The sequence below is a fragment of the Chelonoidis abingdonii genome, chromosome 1 (assembly GCF_003597395.2).
Source record: "Chelonoidis abingdonii isolate Lonesome George chromosome 1, CheloAbing_2.0, whole genome shotgun sequence".
Classification (NCBI taxonomy): domain Eukaryota; kingdom Metazoa; phylum Chordata; order Testudines; family Testudinidae; genus Chelonoidis; species Chelonoidis abingdonii.
Genome location: NC_133769.1, coordinates 293382426 through 293406975, shown reverse-complemented (window position 1 = coordinate 293406975; position 24550 = coordinate 293382426). Strand labels below are relative to the sequence as shown.

General features: G+C 39.3%; 1 protein-coding gene and 1 pseudogene across 2 annotated transcripts in view; both read right to left on the bottom strand.

Moving 5' to 3' along the window:
- Positions 1–663: 663 nt before the first annotated feature.
- The window catches only part of KLF12 (KLF transcription factor 12), a 369879-nt gene continuing 345992 nt past the window's right edge, over positions 664–24550 (bottom strand). For both annotated transcript variants that reach the window (XM_075061546.1, XM_075061547.1), the window contains one exon: positions 664–9805. In XM_075061546.1, coding sequence (XP_074917647.1) covers positions 9624–9805 — 182 coding nt within the window. In that variant the 3' untranslated portion in view covers positions 664–9623. The remainder of the gene's footprint in view (positions 9806–24550) is intronic.
- On the bottom strand, positions 15514–15954 carry LOC116827440 (calmodulin-like; annotated as a pseudogene).

Genomic DNA, 24550 nt, shown 5'->3' with positions numbered 1-24550 from the left:
AAGATCCGGCCGCCGTGGTCACTGCTGAAGAAAATGGTGCCCCCCAAATGCCAGTGCCCTAGGCAACCGCCTAGGTAGCCTAAATGGTTGCACCGACCCTGTTGACTTACCACAGCTTTCCTTCAATAATTGATTCTCTCTCTCCCCCACTCATATGTGTACACCCCCACCCCCACAAAATGCATCCATGCACATAGATACCTGCCACACACGCACCCTTATTCAAAGAAACTATAAATTAAGCTATTACCCCTACAGGCTGGGGGGAGGGGAGAATAAGGGAGGGAGGGAGAGTGAGTGTGTGACATATTTGCATTTTTAAATACTTAGTAGGCACTCAGATACCATACAGCAGTGGTAACCCAGTACACAGATAGAAGATATTATACTAACCCTTTTAAAGAAAAGTATTCAACTAGTTTTCAGAGCCTTACTGGAAATGTGTGAAAAATTTGGCCTTAAATAATCATATTTAAGCAAATTTTTTTTATCATCCTAAGACTTTCCCATTTATATCATTGAGTGCTACTCTGATTTGCCCCCACGTTACACAAATGTAAAAATATCTATACTTTGTATGGTAGCTTTTACAGAAGCAAATAAAATCTATTTCTTAACAAATCTATTAAAAATCACTATATGTTTACAGAAAAGATTTTTGTAACAAAAGTTTAATTTAAAAAGTTAATAACTGCATTTCAGAAGATCTGAGTCACCCACAGTAATAATTAGGGGGTTTGTTCTATACAAAATGCTTTATTTAACCTTCATGCCTCCATTCAGATAATTATACAAATGCATACATTTAAAGGTTTAAACTCTATTTCAGTTCACAGCTCAATTCATAGGAAAGTTGAATACAGAAAAGCAATGCACCAACAGAATATGTCTGAGACACCATTAGAAACAATAACACTTCTTCATTTAAATCTTTGAGAATAGACTGGAATAGTCACCTCTGACAGAATTTCATGTGGGGACTCCCTTTACATTATCATGGGGCAAAAATCACCATTTTACAGTAAGAGGAAAAAAGCTCTGAGTATATTTACAATACATACACTATACATAAATACAAGAACAACACTTACTTAATATTAATAAACTTATAACATAGGTGTTGCCTAAACACTACATAGTATATAAATGCAGAGGAAACTATTGGGAAATCAGATCTTTAGATGATTTTTTTTAAAGAAATGTTTTGCAGTTAAAACCCTTTGAAAAGAATGCAAAAGAAAGATTTAAGGAATTAATACATCTGCTTGCTAGCACTGGTAGTTTTAATTCTTTTCAGTACAGGACTTTCTATTGACACACTTATCTCTGTTGGGTTATGGACTAGTGACCCTTTCACATCATATTCTAGGAAAGAGAATCAGATGCTGTACATATTATTCCACTGCTTTGAAGCTTCAGTCCCGAATCCATAGTTTCGTAAAGTAAGGGATGTTTTTGTATTTTTACACAAGAGGATCATACGAACAATTACTGGCACTTACAAAAATAATGACCTAGCTGAAGGGAAAAATATGGGGCCAAATTCAACCCTGGCCTCAACGTTACACCTAACATCATGGTGAAATTTGCTTCATCTATGTTTGGGTTGGCCGAGAATGATATTTTTTATTATTCTTTTGTTTCTTCACAAACACAGCTGACAGAACACTTTAAATTAATATTATTTTTGACCTCACATGTAGATAGTGTCTCAACTCTTCAGTCACTTTGAGCAAGTATGTATGTGGGGGGAGGGGGGGGGAAGAGTGGTGGTGGGGTATGTTAAAAGATCTGATGTCTGAATTTATAACTGTTTATGTTCTCTTGAGCATGCAAATGGATGATATAATTTTTCAGGAACAGACAACAGGTAAAGGGAACGTGTTGTGTGGGTGTTTGTTGGAGAGCTTACACTAAACACATTTATACTTACAGAACTATTGGGAGAGAAAGAAGTTGTCTTTAGAAGTATATATATGACAATTAGAAATGGGCTTGAATCAGAACCCAAGATATAACGTAGTCTGAATTTTGGACAAGTTCAGCCCCAATCCAAAAACTGTGTCTCAGAACTGTCTCTTTGATAAGCCCAACCCAAAATCTGATGGGCATGGATTTAGAGAATGTTGGTACCTAAATCTGGTTCCAAACTGCATGGCTCAGGTCTTAATCTCAATACAGTCCATAACAATCACATCACATCTCAGTGTGATTCCATGCTGAACACTGTATATGTTTCCAAATGCATTTTAAAGGTAGGGTTAGCAATATAAAAAAATATATCTCATGAAGCAAATCAATGTGTCCAACAATACACAAAGATCAAGCATTTTTACAGTCACTAGTATTTCAGCTTGCTGATTTTTTTTTTGACAGACTAAACTCTGGAAAACATTGAAGATCATGAATTCACACAACAGTGCCCTAGAGAATCTCTATCACTATGAGCTCAATCTTGTATTCTTATAGTAACCAGAATTCCCACTGAATTTTTGCCTGTGCTAAGGAGCAAGAGTGTGTCCATAATATTCTATGACATGACAAGGCTAATACAGTTTATTTCATAGTCTAACATCAATGAAATCAACAACTACTACAGAGATATGCTGGCAATCAATGCAGCTAAAAGTGTGTGTGTGTGTGTGTATGTGTGTGTGTATTGCAGAATGAAGCAAGAAGAATTGCACATTTTAGCATCATGAAGATTATACTGCCTTTCTTATGAATGGTCAACTGACACATACTGCTTCAGTAAACCAATCCCCCTAAAGGAGACTTCTATGGGATCCTGTTTCTAGCAGTGTTCCAACAGAAAACACACACACACACAGAAAAAAACAAAACAGGAGCCATTTTTGCCCTTCAGCCTTCTGTTGACATATTCTGTGATGCTCTACTACCATCCCCCAGTGTGCACTGAGTTCTTTTACGTGCTTAATGTCTGGACATTAAATTCAGGATGACACAGAACAAATATTTGCATGGTCCTGATGTGATTATATCCATTGATGGCTAATATGATTAAAAAGAATTTGTTACTAAACTAGTGGTAATGAAATGTGTTTAACTGACACACACTGTCTGCAGTAGTTTTTGCACACATAGGCCCACATTTTCTAAAGTAGTATCTAAATTTGCACCTGCTGTTTTTCTCTTCACAACTATTTTTGTATACACAGAATCCTGCCTCAGTTTGTGCAAATCAAGCAGATGTTATACGATTCAAATAGCACACACAAATGTGGATTTTTGCATACACAAAATGTAGTATGTGCAAAACTGCAATTACAAATTGAGAAGCTCTTTTAAAAATATGATCTGCATTGCATTGTTTAAGAACAGAAAGTAATGTTCTTCAGTTTAAATTCTGATCTTCAGTAGGTTCATTTTAAGAAGCAGAAAAAGCCTGAGAAATGACACCACCGAGATATTTTAAAAGTCCATTAGTACATCAATTAATCAACTTTCTGTCAGAAACATTTAAGATTATATGTAAAAAGAGAGACAGTGTGTAAAAGTCCTGGTTGTCATGGCTGGCCATTTTCTATAATAAAATCAATTAATTTATTAATGTAATTGTCAAGGACAGTTGATTAGTAAGATCATTCAACATAAAAAACTCTCTCTATATCATTTTAAAAATATCTGCAAATGTTATTTAAATATGCTCCAGGCTCCCATCCGCTTATCACAAAATGAAAAAAAGGGAGTGATCCATTCTTTGCTGACTGTTAAAGTATCTCAGTTAGTTCCCTGGTGATTTTAAATTTTTCATAAAAGGGGTATTAGAGGTCAAAAAAGGAGAGAAGTAATATGTGAAATCTAAGTTTCAAGAGTTCAAAGCCAACAGAGAGGATTTTCAAAGGAATTTCCACTGAAAAACAATGCATTGCATTATTCTTCTGGAAATAGTTGCTAGCGTTACACTGGTTTTATTGCTGTTTTCTGGATTATTTCATTTGGGAATACCGTGGATACCTGGATGATTCTCAAGCAAATTGGCCATAAATTGGGAGGGACACCTAAAACAGTTCAGGGCAATGACCTCCACCTATAATTTAGACCTGGTGTGTGTCTGATTCACGTGTAAATTACAATCCATTTCCTTCCTGCAGATTTGTGAAAAGACCAGACAAGAGAAAGAAGATCTAGCACAACATCTTAATAAATGAAAAAACAAATGGCACTTTGTGTTTGTTTCTGCATTGCAGCGATGTAGTCCAAGTGTAATTTAACTTTTGTTTTATTGATAACAGGATCCTAGTTATTGCTGTGTAAAAGTATAAGAACATCCCATCCGTTCTAATGCTCATGAACAGGCACTTTCAGTTTCTGTTTCATGTCTGTAAGTGGATTTTGGGTGGTCCTTGTTACAAGCATATGTACACTAGAATTGTCACAATCTTCCTGTAGCACTTCATCTTGACATGCAGCTGTACCTAAAAGACTAAATTCCTTGGAATCAGCAAAGAGTTGACCATCTGTTTTAGATATGCAATCTTTCATTCAAACTCCATTTTAGTAGGGGAAGATAAACACAACAAATAAATTAAACGAGAGTCTGATCCTACTGTATCTTTCATGCATTTTAGTGACTAGAAAAAAAGCACCAATGCAGTTGTTCTTGTTTTTTGTTTGTTTTTTACCTTGTTCAGACTAAGGCATTTTGAGTTTTGACTTTTTCAGCTTCCAAGGACTCAAAATGGCTTCATTGCATCTAACACCATTGGCAATAAACCAAGACAAATGGCCACTACATTTTTGCACAGACTGAACATGCTCTGACAAAGTGTAACAATTTAGTTCCTATATTTTAACTGTGTGTAAGTTTTACAAGGCATATCTGAGCAGGTTTTATTTTTATTTTTTGTGATGAAAACTAAAAGTTTTGTTTTAAACATACTTCATTTAAACTATTTACAACCTGTGTAAAATTGTAAGTTTGAAAATACTTTTTGACTATCACATATATTACAGAATATTTAAACTGTTACAAGTACAGTAAAATACTTTCATTCTATTTTTTAAAGATGCAGTATCCTTATAGTTAGGTTTCATACTAAAAACTGAATTCCTACTGAAATTGATTAGGATATAACATATTTAAAAGTACCAATGGGCATGACTTGCTAAGCATACATTGCACAGTTACTGTTACTCTGTAATGAAACTGTGAAAATATAGCAGTTTTGAAATTTCTTTATGTACATCTTCAGTTATAAAACACAGGCAAAGGCATAATACAGTAATACAAGCTGGTTTCTTAATAAGGTGAAGGTATTTTCTTTTACAGTACTAAATATTTCCAATTCTTCATCTGGTTTTGAAATCATGGTTAAATCTTTGTTTCTGATTACATATGTAATGAGGTATGTGAACATGTGAGTGTTTGTATGCAGGTGTGGATGTATGCGTATATTGGGGCAGGAATGACATGTCGAATAGTCTCTATTTTTGTATGCTGTATAAGACACACTTTACCTCATTGACCTCTTAAAAAAAAAGATTTTAATGGTGGTAAACTTATTTCCATGTTGAGGCATCCACCCTCTATAAAGCAGAAAGATAATTTTTCTATTAAAGAACATTAATTATCAGAAGAATCATTTATCAATGACAACCTGGGGTACTTTTTCTATGCAGTTAATGGAAAATGAGATGTGTGGTTGTTATTATTCCATTATTATTTCTGGGGTGTTGCTCAGCCATTTGTCCATTCTCTGCATAGTGAATTTACCCCAAATAATGATATTGCTGATGGCATTTTTAACACTGTTAATTTCATTATACATTATTTCAGCTAACAATTTCACATGCACCTTAGTTTAAACCTATTTTACTTTTAATGGTGCCAAATATAAGAAAGTGGAGAATAAGGAATACTGCATCTTCATCTCCTTTATAAACTGCCATTGCTATGAGCTGATTTCAAAGTGCTGGATCGTTTGGGTGTTTAAAAAATGAAAATTTAAATTTTAAAAAATCCTGTATCAAAGAGAACACTTGTTCAATATGTTTTCAGATATTATTGATGACTGGGCCTTACTGTCCAGACCAAAAACAGCCTTTTACACTTGGAGAGTAGCACTTTGTAGCATAGGTGCACATGCAAGCTGTAATGCATACAGTGCACTTCTTGTCTACCATTTATTCACACTGAGGATAAAATTTGCTCTTATTGCAAGAATGGGATGGTTCACATTTGTATTTTACAATTGCATATGTACAGATCTAGTGTGTTGGTAAAGATGACACGAGATATTCCTGCATGCTGTTTATGTTTTAAGCCATTCAGGTTGCAAATCTGCAACAGAATTTGGCATTTTAGAGGAAATTATAATAGGGAATATCAGACTTTGCATGAATGCAAAAGATAGAGGTAGTTCTGAAGCAAAACCCTTGGTCTGAGAACACCACTGGAGTCAGACGAAGTTCAGATCTCTCTTCAAAGATAACTTCTCTTAAATCATTTCAGACCAAGAACAGAAGCATTAAAAATGGTCTCAATGAACATATTGGGCCAAATTCTGTGCGCTCAGATATACACATGAAGCTCACCATTAATTTCAGTGAGTGCATACAAACCCCAAAGGCAGACATAGCTGATTGGAGAGGTTATCTGGATAGAATAGCAACATGAAAGCTCTTTCACACACAGATATTTTATCTTAAACTTCCTAATTGGAGAATGCATCAAGAGGGATTGTCTGAAAACTCCAGTATTTGATACTTTTGCCTCTGGACCTGTTTCTGTTGTCCCTTGTGCTAGACAATGAAACTCCAGTGATTTTAATGGCTTTACCTATTGCACATTGGTCTAATCCAGAGTACAATCAGATCCTTTCTGTTATCCGCTGCAGTGTTTTTAATATGTAAATGAATAGGCAACCAGATGAGAGAAATGATGACATCCCTTACTGCTGTTCCTGAAAACTACGCTGACAGGCTTATCAATCTCCTTCTAGCCAATAAACTTTGTTTTCTAAAGATGAACTAGCTCCAAAAATAAAATAAAATAAATAAATAAAAAATAAAAAGAAGAGACACCACATTATTTGCTGAAGGGAATTTTTTTGTGCACCAGTAAAGATCAGCCAAAAGTAAATTCTGGTTCCTTATGCTCAATTACTGCTACTGATTGCGCATTAAAGGAAATCTCATACATTGACATGTGGCTGAACCCTTTTTCTATGTTTTTAGAAGGAATGGTATGTTTAAAAGGATACTGAAGTTAATACAGGTGGGTCTGAAATGTAACCTACAGACAATGCTAATCATATCTCACATACACTGATCAATCAATCCTTTATAGGAGGGATGCAACACTGGTAGTAAAATCTCAGCTGCATAGTCAGGAGACCCCACGACAACCCACCCACCTATAGTGTGCTCTTGGTTTCTTTCAGTCACACCCCATTACACTGTCCCTTTCACTCTGCAGTGGGGTCTCCAGTGCTGGTTACGAGAAGGCTAGATATTGAAATGTTTCTTTTGGATTTAGATGACCTACCTGATCATGAGAATAGGACAGGAAATGAGACGTGGAAGAGGCAAGCTCATGCAGTGACAACAAAGACTTTTTTTTGGTGCTGCTCTTTTAATTGGGGAGCTGGAGCTGAACCCTCTTGATGCCCTTATTTGGGAGAGCTTATCAATTGTTCAGTATTAGGAGAACATTTACCAATGTATTTAGGGATGATCAAACTTTGGGCCTGCCAATCTTTATACAGTAGTGTCCCTTTAACGTTATTCTTCAATTATTTGCACTTGTTTTAGTGTTTAGTTATGCCTTCCTCAGCTGTTGGTTGAATTTTTCTTAAAGACTATTTTGATTTAAGAAGCCCTGTAACATAATAATTGTTATTTCAGGAATCAGAAGTTAATTCAGACTGGTCAAACATCATGGCATCAAGCGGCATCATGAATTTAATTTATCCAGTTCCTGGAACCAAGTATTCATAATTAAGTGTACTACAGAAGATGTTATGTGTTTACTTTTTATCTCTAAACTATAAACATCTGAACAAACACAACATTTCACCAAGGCTCTTTGTCACTTTGAGCTGAACAACAGATCCTCACGAAGAAGAAAAAAACCCTGTTCTGTTTTAAAGAACAATTCCTTGCTGAGAGTTTCTCCTCTCTTTAACCATACAATTAAATTAATACAAATTGGTTCACAATTATAGGGCTGCATGGGAATGAGAAACAATTTGCATTCATGTAAACTAAGGAGGTTTGGGTGGAAGATGCCTGCAGTGGCAACCTCTGGATCCCATGTGAAGGGTTATTTATAGCATATTGGGTTGACTAATGTCTCCTTATCCTGTACTTCCAAGTGAGGAAACTAGAACCCTGTGGATCAGCTCTTTCAGAGAACATCTCTTCTACTCTATTAACCCATTAACAGTGGGGGTTTCCCAACCCCCTCATCTGTCTCACCTTTCCAGCCACAAAAAAACTATTACATTCAATGGGAATGAAAATATTTAACTGTGGTACCTAGCAGGCCAACAAACATCAAAAAGAATAGCGTAAGCTGTCAACGTAACACAAAAAATTCAATGTGCTATTTCTTTACAGCCACCTTAGTTGGTACAAGGATTGGGTTTTGCAAGTCCTCGTTATGTTTTTGTCTTGAAAGCCATTTCATTCATTATTGCTTTCACCTGTTTGAGATGCAGCTGTTTCTTTTCTGCTTTTCCTCACTAGCAGTGGTACATTCAATTCCATTTTATGGATGGCCGTGCCACTAATCTTGATGCAAATGGATATAAGATTTGTTTCACTGTTTCCTTGTAATCAAATACATGTATGTAGATGGGAAGGATGCCTGGGTGACAAAAAATTGCACTTTGAAAACAGGGCAGTAGCTTGTAGCTTCTATATGAACTGTTCTAAACAAATCCACAGCAGAGCACAGATGCTTATACTGCACTTCAGATGAAATGCTGCTACCCCATTTTGTTTTACAGACTTCAACAAAAAAAAAATCTAAGAAAAAGAAAAGGTTACATGTTTGGTGTTCTTTAGATCATAATGACAAACTGTGGTGAAATAGTAAAACGCCACCATCATTATTGCAAAAGTTTGCTTAAGAGCCCCTACACTTCAGACAGTGGAACCTCTCCAGCAAAATCTTCTCACTGACTTTCATGCAGCTTGTTTGTAGCACAGATCAGGTATATTTTATACAATGATAAGACGGTACTCAAAAAAAGGGGGAAACAATGGAATACTAAAGGTCTTGTTTTTGTCATTGGTTTGTGTTGTTATCTGATAATCAAAACAGCAATAATGCTCAAGAATAAAATGTCCAACAGCTGAGAAAATGTACAGGCCATAAATGTTGTTAAAGGACACAGCATGGAAAATAATGCCCATTTTTGTAGCATTTAAATTGCTATCTCCCAGGTGAACGTGATGACATTTTCGGGGGTTGCCATGCTCAGGGGCTTTAACTTCAGATGGAAAGGAGAAGAGTGGCACTTCTTTTCCTGCTTTTTTGTTATGGACATTATGAAATGCCCTTTGTGTTAACACTGTAGAAGAGGATTCAGCCCTGCTGAATGCACGTAGTTAAGAGACCCAGCTCTTATACTCTGCTTGACAAGTAGCGTTTCTCACACCAGCATGTGCCTACGGCGGTGCAGTGCCAGGTGGTCTGAACGGGAAAAGCTGCGATCACAGTCTGCACACTTGAATGGCTTCACTCCCGTGTGCTTACGATAGTGCCTTGTCAGTTCATCTGAGCGAGCAAACTTCCAGGTGCACCCTTCCCAGGTACATTTGTATGGTTTTTCTCCTAGGATAGACAAGAGAGAGAAAGAAACAGGCAGTGACTTTCTATTCAGTTGATCCCAGTCACTCCAAGCCCTTCTGCATGCATCCCACTTCCACGGCCTCTGGGAGTTTTAAGGAAAATTTTCAAAATTTGTACTTTCTGAATTTGCAGAATAAGACAAAATATTTTGGCCCAGATTTCTTCAGTCCTACAGGAGTCACATGACTGAGAGAATCAACCGGATTAAGGCAACAGCAATCTGAGGACAGAGCTTTGTGAATCCTTTTAGCTTGCACTTCCCCAGTCCACACCTGCTCTCCAAATGGCAGACTCTCCTCAGTTTTCATTCAAAGGCAGAATGCCAAAGGGAAGTCTCTTGTTAGAAAGGCTCCATCGTTTTTACAAACCACACAACAGAACATTTACTAGCACATTGTAAAACGTCTATAAAAATAAAATATATTTATCAAAATAAACAGAAAAAGAGTAATCAGTGAGGCTCTCTCCTTGTTCTTGTTAAGTTAGGGTGAATTCAATGGGATCAGAGCTAGGTCAATTCTGAATGCTCTGGAAAATGTTGTACTTAAAAAAGTAAAGTGCACTGCATAATAAAGGTTCTATATAAGACAATACAACACGAGCAGAATAATTCAAAACGTCCCTATTTTATCATTTACAAAATAATAATGTTGTTATGCAAACCCATTTCTATCCCTCTGACAAGCCACACATTTATGTAATTCCTTCACCACCCCAGCATTCTGTGGTGACATGTTAACTGCTCTTGGGTATCTCCCATATTCAGCAGTCTAGTGTGCACCAAAAACTGACAAAGAAAACCAGCTTGAGGTGTTTTTGTGCACATAAATATGTGCTTTAAGGAACTCCACTGGCAAATTGAATTAGAATGTAGAAATTCATCAGGTATACTGTAGTTGCAGTTGCTAAATCAGCTAGCCACAAGCAGTGTTATGAGGAAAAAAGCATCTCTACCTCAATGATTTCTTTATCAGAAACCATCTGCCCTAGCTTATTTATACTCTTGTTCTGGTTCATATTTAGGTTCCCTGGAATCCTGCAAAATACTACTTCAATTACATAAAACAGTGAGAGAACGCTTACCTTGGCCCCCTACAGCACTTCCCTGCAGGTGTCTCTCCAAAAGTCAACAAACACTTGTTGAGCACATTATAATTTCAAAGAAAACATCTCACTCATTTCCCAGTTCAGAAAATTGTTGCCACGTTTTAGAGGGATAAGACCTGAAACCTCCAGATGAAATGGCAGCATGTGACTTTATAAAGAATTCATATGCTGCACACATATATAGGTATAGCAGTAACAACATTTGAGCTAATAAGAGTTATACCTATTGCAAACTATCTAGGATATACTGTACCTATATGCCATCTAATACCCTATAATTTGCACTGCTTGTGATGTCTGATGGTGAAATAAAACTATTACTGCAAAGACAATCCAGTATTCTGTGTTTTGAATTGATTACAATATATATCTGGAAGCAACAATGAGGATAGGAACTTTGTCAACCTAATTCTGTGATCCTCCATTGCATGCAAAATGCTGAATAAGATTTATTGTGTTCTGGATCTGCATGGCATCTGGCTCTGGAAATTCTGCAGCTAACATGAGGTGTATGAGCATGAGCTAACTGGCAGATGGCTGGCTATGTGTTCTTGCCAATGACAAAGTGCTACAAAACGTACTCAGATTTGCCATGGAATTCTCTTACATACCCTTGTCACAAACAGTTGGTGTGGAATGCTGTACAAATGCACAGTATTCCATCTGACCTGGCAGATCTATACGAATGGTCTCCTCACGTCATACGAATGATTTCTAACTACAGCATGCATCACCCCATCGCTGTGCCCCCATTCTCAACACATTATAAATCTCATTTCATTCAGACTAACTTAAACAGATCTTTTTGGTTCCTCTGGTAATAGAGGCTTCCAAGCCAAAGTGGGGATGCAGTTAGTCTAAGTGCAGTACATTAAGGTACATGGGTGCTTATCTGAATCATATCCAGATTACCTGAAGCTCCGAGAGCTCTGTAAGACTCAGGGCCTTCCCCCTCTCACAGCTTCCCTCCCACAAAAGGGCCCTATTGCCCCTTGACTTGGAAGAAGGAGGAAGGCCAGGGAACTGGCTTCTGCCCTCAACTAGGAATGAGACATACCAGAGATAAGTAGTGAACCACTCCCACTGGGCCATTCCCTAAGATGACAACCCTGCAGGTAAGAAGTATGTGGAAGATGTAGAAGGAGGTGGCTCTGTGGCACTGAGCTGGAGTACTTCAGCTTCAGCAGCCAGTCTCTCTTCCCATTAAGTCCTGCCTGTTTAGCCCTGGAAAAACTGGTACAGGGAATGAGCCTGGAATCACCCCGTTCCTCTTTGACTAACTGTGGGTAGGAATGGAAGAAAAAAGAGAAGAGAGGAAAAGGAGGCAGAAATCTCAGACACAGAGGGTATGTTGATCCAACCCTGTGAATCAATGGAGTTTAAAAAAAGCAATGAAGCTGCAAAATTTCCCCCATATTAGGCTGGGATGACCTGCCTTCTAATCTCCTGCTCCTCCTTAGGGCTTCCTGGTTTTTGTGCTGAAATCTGATGAGTAAGAAAATATGAGCTAAAGTAAGGCACCTCAATGAGAGTGCACTACTAGTCCTAGAGAAGTGGCTGGTGGAGTTCTGCAGCATGACTACTATCGTACAATTTATTGTTTAAATGAATTAGGCAGGACTGAAAAAGGACCATTGTGGGAGGACAAGGCTCTAGTAAGTAATGTTGATTTTCTTGTCCAAAATAACCTTGCTATTGTTTGGCAAGGTTAATTAAGTTTAATAATTTGCAGGTATGACTCAAATCCAAAATGGAACTAGTCATTTCTACTTTCTATTAATAACCCAAATATTTTTAACATCTCTCCAAAACATCCCTTGTGCTAGTCCAGATGCTACCCTTCTAAGTACCTTAATTATTGTTATTAAATGATTTATCTCTCCCCACCCATCTTACTCTCAGAGCAAAGCACTTCAGAACATACTTAACGTTAAGCACATGCTTAAGTCCCACTGACTTCACGTTAAGAATGTCATTGTACTGAATAAGTGCCACAGGGCCTAATCAATTAGTAAAAGCTAGCTTTTACCCTTTCCCAACCTATATCCTATCTTCAGCTGTGCCCCAGGTCCCAGAATCCCTAAACAATCACTTCCTTCCCATCTAACCTGACCACTTCCATAAGATCAATCACCTAAAGAAAGTGCTCCCTCGCTCTCCCCATCCGGACACTCAGATATCCTAAAATAGTTATTTCATGCAATTCTGTGAACAGGGGAGAGGACCATGCACCAAAAGGGATCTCTTTGCCATATGGACTCTCCCCTGCAATATTGATGTGTTCTTCTACTGAAGCTTTTGCCAGGAACAGGGATTGCTGTCAAATGCTTCAATCCCCCTGTGGACTATTATGGAATAACCTGCCTTTGGGGAAATTTCTTTCTACCCTCAGGCAGTTAGTGGCTTATGTCCTGTAAAAAGAGGTTTTATGTATTTTAATTGTGACTGTTCTAATTATCCATATCTATCTATCTATCTATTAGGGCTGTCCACTGATAGCAATTAATGCCTGCGATTAACTGAAAACAAAATGAACATGTTAATTTTTTTAGCATGTTAATCACATACTTTTGGGTGGGGAGGGAGGCATCAGCCGTGAGGGGGCTGAAGCTCCAGCCCGCAGCTTCAAAGGTGTTGGTTTTGGGGGGAGGACGGGGACGCCTAAGTCCCAAGCCCAGAGCTCCATGGGCGGCAGGGGGCGTGAAGTTCTAGCTATGCAGATGATAGGAGGGCTGAAGCCTCAGCCTGGAGTGCCATGAGGAGCTGAAGACGCAGTCCAGAGCTCCATGGGCTCCTACACTAAGCAGTCCCAATCTTTTCAATCTCTTGTTGCACGGAAATCTTCCTATGCTTCTAGTCCTTTTCACCATCCTTCTGTGGACCCTTCTTACAACAGTATTCATAATTTTGAAAGACCGATAACATACATTTTAAAAATTAGACTTCATGCACTAGAAAATATGCTGTAGGGAAGAAAATGCACTGGCAGTGAGATGGGCTGCATCATCTAGGTTTTTTCCACCTCTAACTTTTATGATTTGTGAAATAGTCAAATGATAAAATTCTGGTTTTGATAAGAAAAAAATAAATGATCAAAACACCTGAAAATCAAGTCTGATTTGAAAGAGAAGAGTTTTAAAACAGGGGGCTAAATCCTACCCTCTTATACCCACATAACCTAACTGGCTTGAGTCGAGTTGGACAGATTTAACTGTGGGCTAAATTTTCCACAGACAACGTAATCTGTTGTGTAGAATGATGCAACTGAAGTGGGTCTACTACCAATTTCTCACAGAAGTAGTGGCAGAATCTGCACTCGCTCAGTTCCACTAATCTAGAGCCATCTCTTGAAATATTTATGCTATCAGTGAGAGTATTCCCTGAGTAAAAACAGAGTAAGGACCTAAAGACCAAGCCCCTAGCAAGTTAAAAAAAAAACAACAGACAAACCTGGAACTCAGTCCTACAAACATGCATATGTGTAACACTGCTGATGTGAGCTGTGCTGTTGGAGTAAAGGGTGAGTAACTGTAATTAAATTTAAAAAAAAAATGCAACTTCAAAAGGATTTGAAGCAAATTGTTCCATAAGCAGAGTCTTTACAAAATAAATGGCCCAATAAAGTTTAAAAAGCATATTTACAATAAAAGAAAATGTTTTCTAATACAGGACCAATAGTACAACAAAACAAAACAAACATCCCCCCCCCAAAAGACAAAACAAAACAAAAAAACAAATAGTGTGCAAGTACCTGGATAATACATTATCTTATAATAGTGCAGCTTTGAAGTTTCATATTGTTGACCGTCAATAGTCCACACACAGTTTAGACACCATATTTCAAGAGTATGCAAATTTTCCTAATGAAAGCTACTTTAACTAGTGTAACCCAGATGTTCCCTCATTTGACCAACTCCATCTAACTTTAGATGCGCAGAAGGGCTGAAATATCCAGAGCAGGCCATGTGCAACACTTGATATTTGATCAATTTTCCAAAAATTTATCAGAACAATGACAGTAATGTAAAGGGAGAAAAAGACATGGAGGAATAGAGTCCAGGGGGCTGGAACAGGTGAAGCCAGGGGGCCATGCCCCGCCCCTTTACTGGCGATAAGAGCAAGAGATGGGGGGGCAGAGAGGAGCAAGCGGGGAGCAGGGTCTTGGGGGGAAGAGGTGATGCGGGAGCAAGGCCTCAGGGGAAGGGGCAGTCAAGGGTGGAGGCTCAAGGACAAGGGACTGGAAGGGGTGGGGCCTCCGGGAAAGGGCCAGTGCGAGGGCAGGGCTCAGGAGAATGGGCAATGTGAGGGCGGAGCCTCCTGGAAAAGGGATGGCACCTCGGGAAGAAGGGGTGGAGTAAGGACAGGGCCTCGCGGGAAGGGGTGGCATGGGGGGCGGAGCCCTGGTTTGGGCACCGTTGGCCCCCCCAACTTTTAGGGACCTTTTGTTACTCCTGAATGAAGTTCTAATTACTGTGCAAGCATATTCTGTCAGTATAGGAAAAACCTTTTACAGATAAATTAGAAATAGAGAAAAGGCAATTAAACAATTTTGTACAAAAGTTAGCACCTTCTGTGTAATGTATTCACTTTGCTGTCATCATTTGTACAAGTTGTTCGCCATTTACTTGACCATCATCATCTATGTCTGCTTCCCTAATTATCTCATCAACTTCATCTGCTACCGTCTCTCCAAAATTTGTCATCACATGATGAAGTTTTGCAGTGGTAATATAATCACTGACATCCTTATCTAACACACCGAATGCTTCTCTAGTATCTTCTTCATGTGCTGAATCCTTCATTTGTCTTGCCTTCATGGTCAGAAATTCTAGAACATCAATTGTGCCACTGCCATCAGGGCACCGACTTCAAGGATCATATCCTGTAACTCAGCTTCTGCTGGGTTTTGACCAAATGACCACATCACTGCCACCAATTCCTTTGCTGTTATAACACCATTGCCATTTGTGTCAAATAGTGAAAAGACTTCTTTGAATTTCCAATCTGCTCTTCTGTCAGTTTATCAGCCAGTGCTGTCTGCAAGCCCACAGACCTCAGCTGAGAACAGCATCAAACATACAACAGCAGGGAGATTTCTCTTGGAAATGGCGGGAAGGTGCCAAGCACAGGATTATTTCCCCTGGCTTACTCACGTGAGTAAAGTTACACATGCGTGTAAGTGTTTGCAGGATTGGGGCCAAATTGAAAATCCATGTAAAAGCCTTACAATTACTTCTCACTGTTTAGGAAGTTATTGCTACAATACACTCGTAACAAAATGCCCAATGTGGAGTACGTGTGTCATCTGGCGGCAGTGCCTATATCACCATCAAATTAATTCCAAAAGGGAGAGTACAGTCCCACCACACCCGCATTGACACAGCAGTTGTGTTGAGAGTTACAAACTGATGGTGACAGCAGATGATTACGTTTGGGAGTGAACCCAACAAATGCAAAGTGTTTGAACAGTTCAAGAATCTCTTTACAATAAAATGGCCATTGTATAATTAGCAGCCTTAGGCACTCCCAGAGGAAGACAACAGATTGTAGAAGCAGTATAAAGGCAAAAAAAATGATGTCATTTTAAGTTTTATTCAAATTAATTTTAAACAGTTGTGTCAAATAGTTTAGAACTTTTAATGAAAAACAACAGTACTTAAAGCATTTTCCCTCTTCTAAGTGCTTTATAAACCTATTTTAAAAAATGATTATTGCTTTACAATAATCAGGCTTCACCACAGTCCAGGGAGGTCAGTATTATTATCTTTATTTTGCAAATAAGGAAACTGAGGCAGAGAGCTTAAGTGACTTTCTCGAAGCCCCAGAAAGAGTGAATGGCAGAATTAGACTTAAAGATCTTACTCATTCACTCTACAAAACCCAGAATATCATTGCAGCACTAAGACTTAATACATTTTAAGGAAATGTTTTAGAAGACAACTTTAGAATCTGTGTACTTGGTCTGAGCTCCTGACTTACTATATGTCTTTGGTGAAGTTACTGAATTTGACTTTTATGTCTTGGTACTAGTAAGATATGCAAATATAGCTGTGACGCTGGCAGGTCTGATGCCAGCTCTTGCCAAGACTGCAGGCATTAGCTAAGAACTAACAAACTCGTAGCTGGAGACCAGACCAGTTCACCTTACATTAGTTTGCTCAAAATAGGTATTAGCCTTATAAGAATGTATTTAATGTCTAGACTCTATGAAATGCTTGCAAGTTGCTCCATGCATTAATCTAATTTGTAATGTCTGTATTCCGTGCTATAAGAAAATATGTAAGTTTTACTTTATAACTTTGAAAATGTTTGTTCTGAACTTGTGAACCTAGGCACAGAAATGTCTCCTCCTCCGATCCAGACGGACTGACAAAATCACTTAGGCCATCAAGCAACACTGCAATACAAAGGACTGGTTAATGGCCCTATCACACCTGGGAAATGTCACGTGCAAGGAAGCTTGTCCTGTGAACTTGGAAGCTGAATGAAGGAAACAAAACAAAGACACAGGGAAATTTTCCATCTCTCTCTTTTTGGCTGTTTGAGCTCTGTGACAAGGCCAGAGATACCAAACTGCAGCCGGAAAGACACTTTGAACTGATGGATCACAACAACTCTGTCACCCTTAGGATATAGACGATAACTCATTTGTGTGTATATGTTTGCTTGCTTTAATCTGTAAATAACTCATTTCTTTTTCCTAGTCAATAAAACTAGATAGTTTATTACAGGATTGGCTACAGGAGTTTTAAATTTGTTTAGTGTAAAGTCTAGGGTACCAATTGATCTGGGTTAAGTGTCTGGTATCCTGTGACTGGAAGCAACTTCACCATTGTGTGATTTTACAATAAATAACCATTTATCATGAAGTTCAGTTTGTCCTGGTGTTAAGATAGACTGGAGAGTCTAAGGGGACTGTCTGTGACTTCATGGTAGGACATGGTGATTTGGGAGTTCACATTTGTTACTGGCTTGGTGAAATCTAACTACAGAACACACCACCAGTTTGGGGTGTCTGCCCTGTTTCTAACAGTCTGCCCTGAGGTAGGTACTTACGGTTGTGAGCCACTCCAGACAGCATGACAACAACATCTCTCTTGGACAAGGGGTGAGTTTTATATCAGCTAAGCAAGTTTGGGAAACTAAATTATAAGAACTGAGGCGGATCATAAACTAGCGTAATTGGTTGAGGCATACAACTTAGTATTTGGGGTTCTATTCCTCGTTCTGACACTAACCCAGTGTGTGACCTTGGGGAAGGGAATCAGTTTCTCCATGTGCAAATTGGGATAAAACAGTTTCCCCAATTTAAAAAAAAAAAATTTACATCCAATAGAACAGAGAGAATTTCATGATGCTTTTGACAATTCTTAATGCTATTATTTATATTCTCAGTCACTGATAATTCAACTCAAAGTCAACTACTTTTATGTTTCCTTATCTTTACATGTTCCCTCTACATAGAGCTCTTGCTCTCACCTGCACTACTCTGCCCTAGCCATTAGCATGGCTCTTGCTTATGATCATATCTGCTGTGTCCCCTCCACCATAAAAAAAAAGCTAAAACCCTGCACCACCACTGCTTTACTTTGACTCTTCAGGTTTGTGACTCACTATGTTGCCAGGATCTATATAATACTCTAAGACAGACAGACGTAATTTTTTGGGACAGGGATTCTTTATCTTTTACCTACTGCACAGTGCCAATCACATTGCTGGTGCTTAACACATGTAAACACTAATGTGAATGACGATAATAATTAAATCAAAGGTAAAAATAAAGTTATAAAGATTTCAAAAGTTCTTCAGAAGGAAATACACTTTTCTAGAGAATTCAAGGAGTTCAGAGAATGGAAGTGGTACTTCTCCCCGGCAATAAATGCAATCTTGTAAAATGTACAAGGGCTTGATCTTGCAATACTCCCAGTAGTATTTGCTGGATCCGATCCCTGCCAGGCAAGTCTCTTCAAGATGCTAACCTACAATACTTATTATATATGTTGTGGTGGCACCTAGGAACTCTAGTCATGGACCAGGCCCCCACTGTGTTAGGTGCTGTACAAACACAGAAGAATGAGATGGGCACTATCCCAAGTTGTTCACAGTCCCATTAAATAGGCCAGTGGCAGATACCACCAATTTGAATGACTAAATGTACTCTCTCTACACCTAAGCAAATCATACATCATTTGCAAGCTTATTAAATCTACTTTAAGAGAAGGAACAATGTGGAGCTGTCAAGTGGTGCCATTACCTTAAAAATGAGGATAAACAATGACACCATTAACACATTAAAATGACTACTTTGAAATATTTGCATTCATTTGTTATTTTAATGACCCTATGTGTTATTTCAAAACATGAAATTGAATTTCTTTGTGACCGCCATGCATCACAACAACAAACTCTAATAATAAATTTGTACAGGTATTATTGAAATGTAACTGCACTAGTGACATTTCTAGTCAACATTATCATCATCTTGTTCATCATTATGATCTCTGTCGAGAGCTACCGCAGTCTTCATTGCCTTGGATGCACACTGCATGCAGGGAAGATTGTTCCAACTACAGACACAGTTTATTGTGCAGTGAAACCTACTGTATAGGCACAAATATGATCTTGTAGAAGTTAAGGTACCATTGGGCCCTTAAGGAACACAGGAAGTAGTTCATCATCCACATTTTGCCATTCATAATGTAATGGTGATACAATATCTGGTATACCTATGTGACAAGGCATTCAAATCTTTGCTTGTCATGATGCTCTTTTGACATGTTCTTCAACTGTCCTTATATGGGGGGAGTTTGGCCAGTCACTTGTCCCTTTTGATGGCTAGACTGAGACACAAGCAATTCCGGCCTCTGTGGGTCTCCTTTTCTTTCTCACTCCTGTCATACAGCATGGCTACCAACTTCCTTGCTGCAGAAATTGCAGTTTGTCCATCACTCTCTCCCAATCTGGCAAGATCTCTGAACTGGTAAGCTCCTGTTGCTTTGACTACATTAAACACACATTCCCTCGCCCTCCCTCCAATATCAGAAAGGGATGATACAGTCACATCCTGTTAATGTGTGTACAGCAGCAAGTGTGTTGCAGTACACCACGAACTGCACACACAGATATAAAATGACCCTTGTGAGTTGTGCTGGTAATGGTGCATGTTTCAACCCACATGTTCCCTATGTGTTCCATTTTTGGAAAGTAGTGAACAGGAAGGATCACAATATCTCTATCAGGTGACCTAATTACTATGGTTCCTTTAACACCAAAAGACCCAAAAGCCAGCCTGCACATACAGCATTCAGAAGCATCCTTGTGTCCACTTCCTCCTGAGTACTATGCAAGTCTTGGGCTTCTTCAGCACCTCTATTGGTGATGGACTTTGCTACTTCCCCATTGGAAAAGCCTCCAGCAAGGCGTGTTTGTGTTGGCTGTGCTCCAACACTCTCAGGTGCATTTTGATTGATATATTCACAGAGGAATTTTACTAGTGACTGCTTGTTGGATGCCACATTTAGAAACTTTTCCCATGGAGACACAGGGCATCCACCAATCATCTAGTGTTTCTTGCATCCAAACTTATATCCTATCTGTCATTGTGTTTCTGCAGTTTTCACAGAGTTACTATTGTCATATCTGTCAAAGACTTCATTTACAGAATTAGCTTTGTCAGGTCTTTTCAGGACCTGCCCCTAGTACATTGGAGGTGTGGAATTTGTCTCCAGCCATCATTTGTATGACAGACATGGCATCTCTGATGTACACTGTGTGAGGGGGAAGGGTCCTAGAGCCTGGGCTCCAGCTGGAGCCCAAACATCTACATCACAATTAAACAGCCCTGTAGCCCAAGCCCAGTGAGCCAGAGTCAGCAGACATGTGCCAGCAGCAAGTGTTTAATTACAGTGTAGACATACCCATGGGTGTGCGTAAAGGTGGAGGGGTATTACTGTCCTTTATGCTGCTACATGGCTGTGCATCCTGGACTACAATCTGGCTGTGAGAATTTATAAGTACTAAAGTTCTGGAAGGTAAAATATTAAGTGATAAATTAGAGAAGATTTTATTCTACATAACAAAAATCAGTATTCCCTTGTGCCAAGCACAGACAAAACCCCTATGCATCTCATATTTACAAAGTCAAGGGGCATTGCTGCAAATATTTTTCATAATCTAGAGACAAGAGCAATCACAGCTAAAACTAGACTCACTTTCCTACATCATTCCCAACAAAGTGCTTTGGAGTAAGTGTGGGCACTGTTCCATGTTGGCACTGTATCAGACTTACAGTGCAGAGTAATTATTCCCTTGCTTTGTGTGTGCTTAAGGTGAATTTAGTGCTCAGAAACAGCTCCAGATTAATGAAATCATTGTCTGCAGAGAGGCTGTATTATGAAAATTGTAAGTACAAGCTTTGTGATGTGGACTCCTGCCCATGAGGAACTGAACTCAAGAGGATCCATCTCATTACACCCAGGCTACTATGGGTATGTCTACACGTCAGTAAAAGACCTAGTGCTGACTTGGGTCAGCTGAATTAGGCTCACATGGCTCAGGCTGCAGGGCTATAATGCTGCAGTGTAGACGTTCAGACTTGGGCTGAGCCCAGGTTCTGAGACCCTTGTAGGGGAGGCGTGTCACAAAGCTAGAGTTCCAGCCCAAGCCTGAATATTTACACTGCAATTTCACAGCCAGCAGCCTGAATCCTAACAGTGCAAGTCAGCTGACCTGGGCCAGCCATGGCTGTGATGTGAGTCTTTTATCGCAGTGTTCATGTACCCTATGTGGCTAGTAGGTACTATCTACCCAGGATGTGGTAGAACTGAGAAGTCATTCCCCGTAGTCCATTGTAAATTTCATGAGCTATCTGATGCCTAATTTTTAAATATTATGGGCCTACTCCTATGATATTGAAGCCAATGATTCCAATAGGAACAGGATCAGGCTCTAAGAGCCCAGTTCAATAAAAGAATATGGCTATCTTCCATGCTGCAGCAGCCTGCAGAAAAAACCATAAGCCTAGAAATGAGGACTTCCATGATATGCACTTGTTTCCACAGTGGTAAGCTCTACTGTTTATTGAATCTGGCACTACGTTTTAGAAAATCTTTCTTAAAAAATAAAAGTGACACCCAAGACAAATATAACTTCCTATTTTATTTAAAATATAGTAATTTATAAAGTGGCTTTGTGTATTTAAATTTCCAGTTTTCTGGCCCAGGATATGGGCCTGCAGCCTTTTAACCCATTGGTATATTCACATGAAGAGCTGCAGGACTGCAGCTAAGTGGGAAAAGAGATGTGTTAATTTTACACTAGGCCAAAACGCTACAAAACTAAAATCAAATCCAAACGGATTATCTAAAGGATGTTTACTCTTAATATTTGTCTAAAGAAGGGATTACAAGCCAATAAATATATTTCTGTAATGTACAGCTGGCAAACGGTATTAAACAATTCTTAAAAAAACAAAAACAAAAACAAAATAAAAACAAACAAAAAACAGGTAGTGAATGGAGTTTTAAAACCCACAGAGCAAAAATAACTTTTTTTGGTATCTCCTACTTCTTAAGTTTGCTCTGAAATGCTGAAAGGAAAATCTGAACAAAGACTAATGACAGGTGTCCTTTCATATTAAAATAATATATGGAGCAACAGTGAGTGAGAGGAATGCAAAGTTTGGAAAAGCACAGACTAAACAAAACACCCATGTATTCACTAGCCCTCTCTCTACTTGGTTGGGATTTCAAACCAGCAGAGAAGGAACAACTTCTGTCACAGGAAATACTGGCGCTTTCTCAGGTACACAAATGTATAGCTGAAAAGTTTAGTGTCTCCACATAACACTGGTGAAGAGCCCAATGCTGAAAATGGCCTTTATTATGTCTAAGGCTATAGGTATTTACTTTCACATCTGAGGGATGCTATTGGTCAATGACATGCCCTCACCCCCACCCTCCCAAGTTCAGACACCTCTCTGAACTTATTGCTCATTGCTATTATATTAATGAAAAAATTAAAAAATAAAAAGTCTGTAAAGTTAAATATTAACCAGTGTAAACTGAAAATTGCCCCACCAAAGAACTATAAAATTTACCTGAAAAGCCGGCAAAAATGATGAGCACAGTGTCTCTGACCCACTGACTTCTTGATGACAACTGGCAGAGGGCACAGAGGGTGCATAGGATTTTACAGGGGTCCCCTGTGTCTGATATATGCATAATAATTCATGATAAGGTGGCATGTGAGATCTCTGCCTGGAGCCAGTAGCCTACTGCTCATCACAGTCATTGTGAAAGGTACGTACTGATAATATTTAATATTTATTTGTCCGTACTGAAAATTATGGTCTTAAGGCAGGTAACCAGGAGGTGACATACCTTGGACAGGTTCCTTTCAAGCAGGGGGTAACAGACACTTATCTACCTCTCTAGACATTGTCTATTATGTTCCCCACAATGTAGGCTTATTTGCATACTGAGTCAGCTGCTGATTAAAAGACTGAAATCTACAAGAAAGAAGTACTCATGAAAAAAAGAACCAGCAGGGGGATGTCTTGCTTATGAATAAGGACAATGGATTGTTCTGACATATCTGGCGATGCAAAGACACTCAGGATCTTTCATCAAGGAGGCAAGCTGACATGAATGTCTCATAAATGAATCACAGCCAAGCCTGGCTGTAAACTGTTGGAACAACTTTGGATAAGCAGGGCTCTATAAAATAGGAACACAGCTAGTTAAGTAAGTCTAGGTTTTAGAATCTGTGTTATGATTTTAGTTTATATGTAACCATTTGCTTTCAATACTTCTACTTGCTCTCACTTGTCTCTCTAAATTTGGTTAAATAAGCTTTTACTTGCTTCACTATAAACATATCTAAGTGCTGTGTGTCAAGCAGAATGGTGATCTGATGTGAAACTGGTAAGCTGAGTGTACTGCTTCTTTGTAAGCAGCAAAGCTGTGTCCAGCAGACTTGACGCTGGACACTCCAGGTCAACAGTCAGAGGGCTCAGGGTCTGGAGAGTGCTTACTGCTAATCTGTATAGAGAGAGTGGGGCCTGCACAGGCCTAGAGTGGAGTGCTCGTGTTGCCCGGGACCGGTGGAGTCAGGGAGCTGACCCACAGCAGATACAGACAGGTCTTCCTTGTACTAAGGGCCAGTGGTAGCAAGATGCCTCATAGGGTGACCAGGTGTCTGGTTTTTGGGATGGTTTGTTTACCTGCAGCATCCGCAGGTTGCAGCATCCGGCGGATTGCAGCTCCCACAGGCCACGGTTCACCGTCCCAGGTCAATGGGGGCTGCAGGAAGCGGCGCGGGCTGAGAGATGTGCTGGCCGCCACTTTCTACAGCCCCATTGGCCTGGGACGGTGAACCGCGGCCAGTGGGAGCTGCAATTGGCTGAACCTGCAGGTGCTGCAGGTAAACAAACCGTCCCAGCCCGCCAGTGGCTTTCCCTAATGAGCCGCGTTGTGGTAAATAGCCTCCTGTCCCAGATCTGCACTTTAGTGTCCAAGACCTGGGTGCTTACCTGAAACTCCCCCAAGCTCACTACCAGCTTGGATATTCTCGCTGCCACCAGGTCAGGAATTATAGGGCCTGACCCCCCTTTCCTCTCTC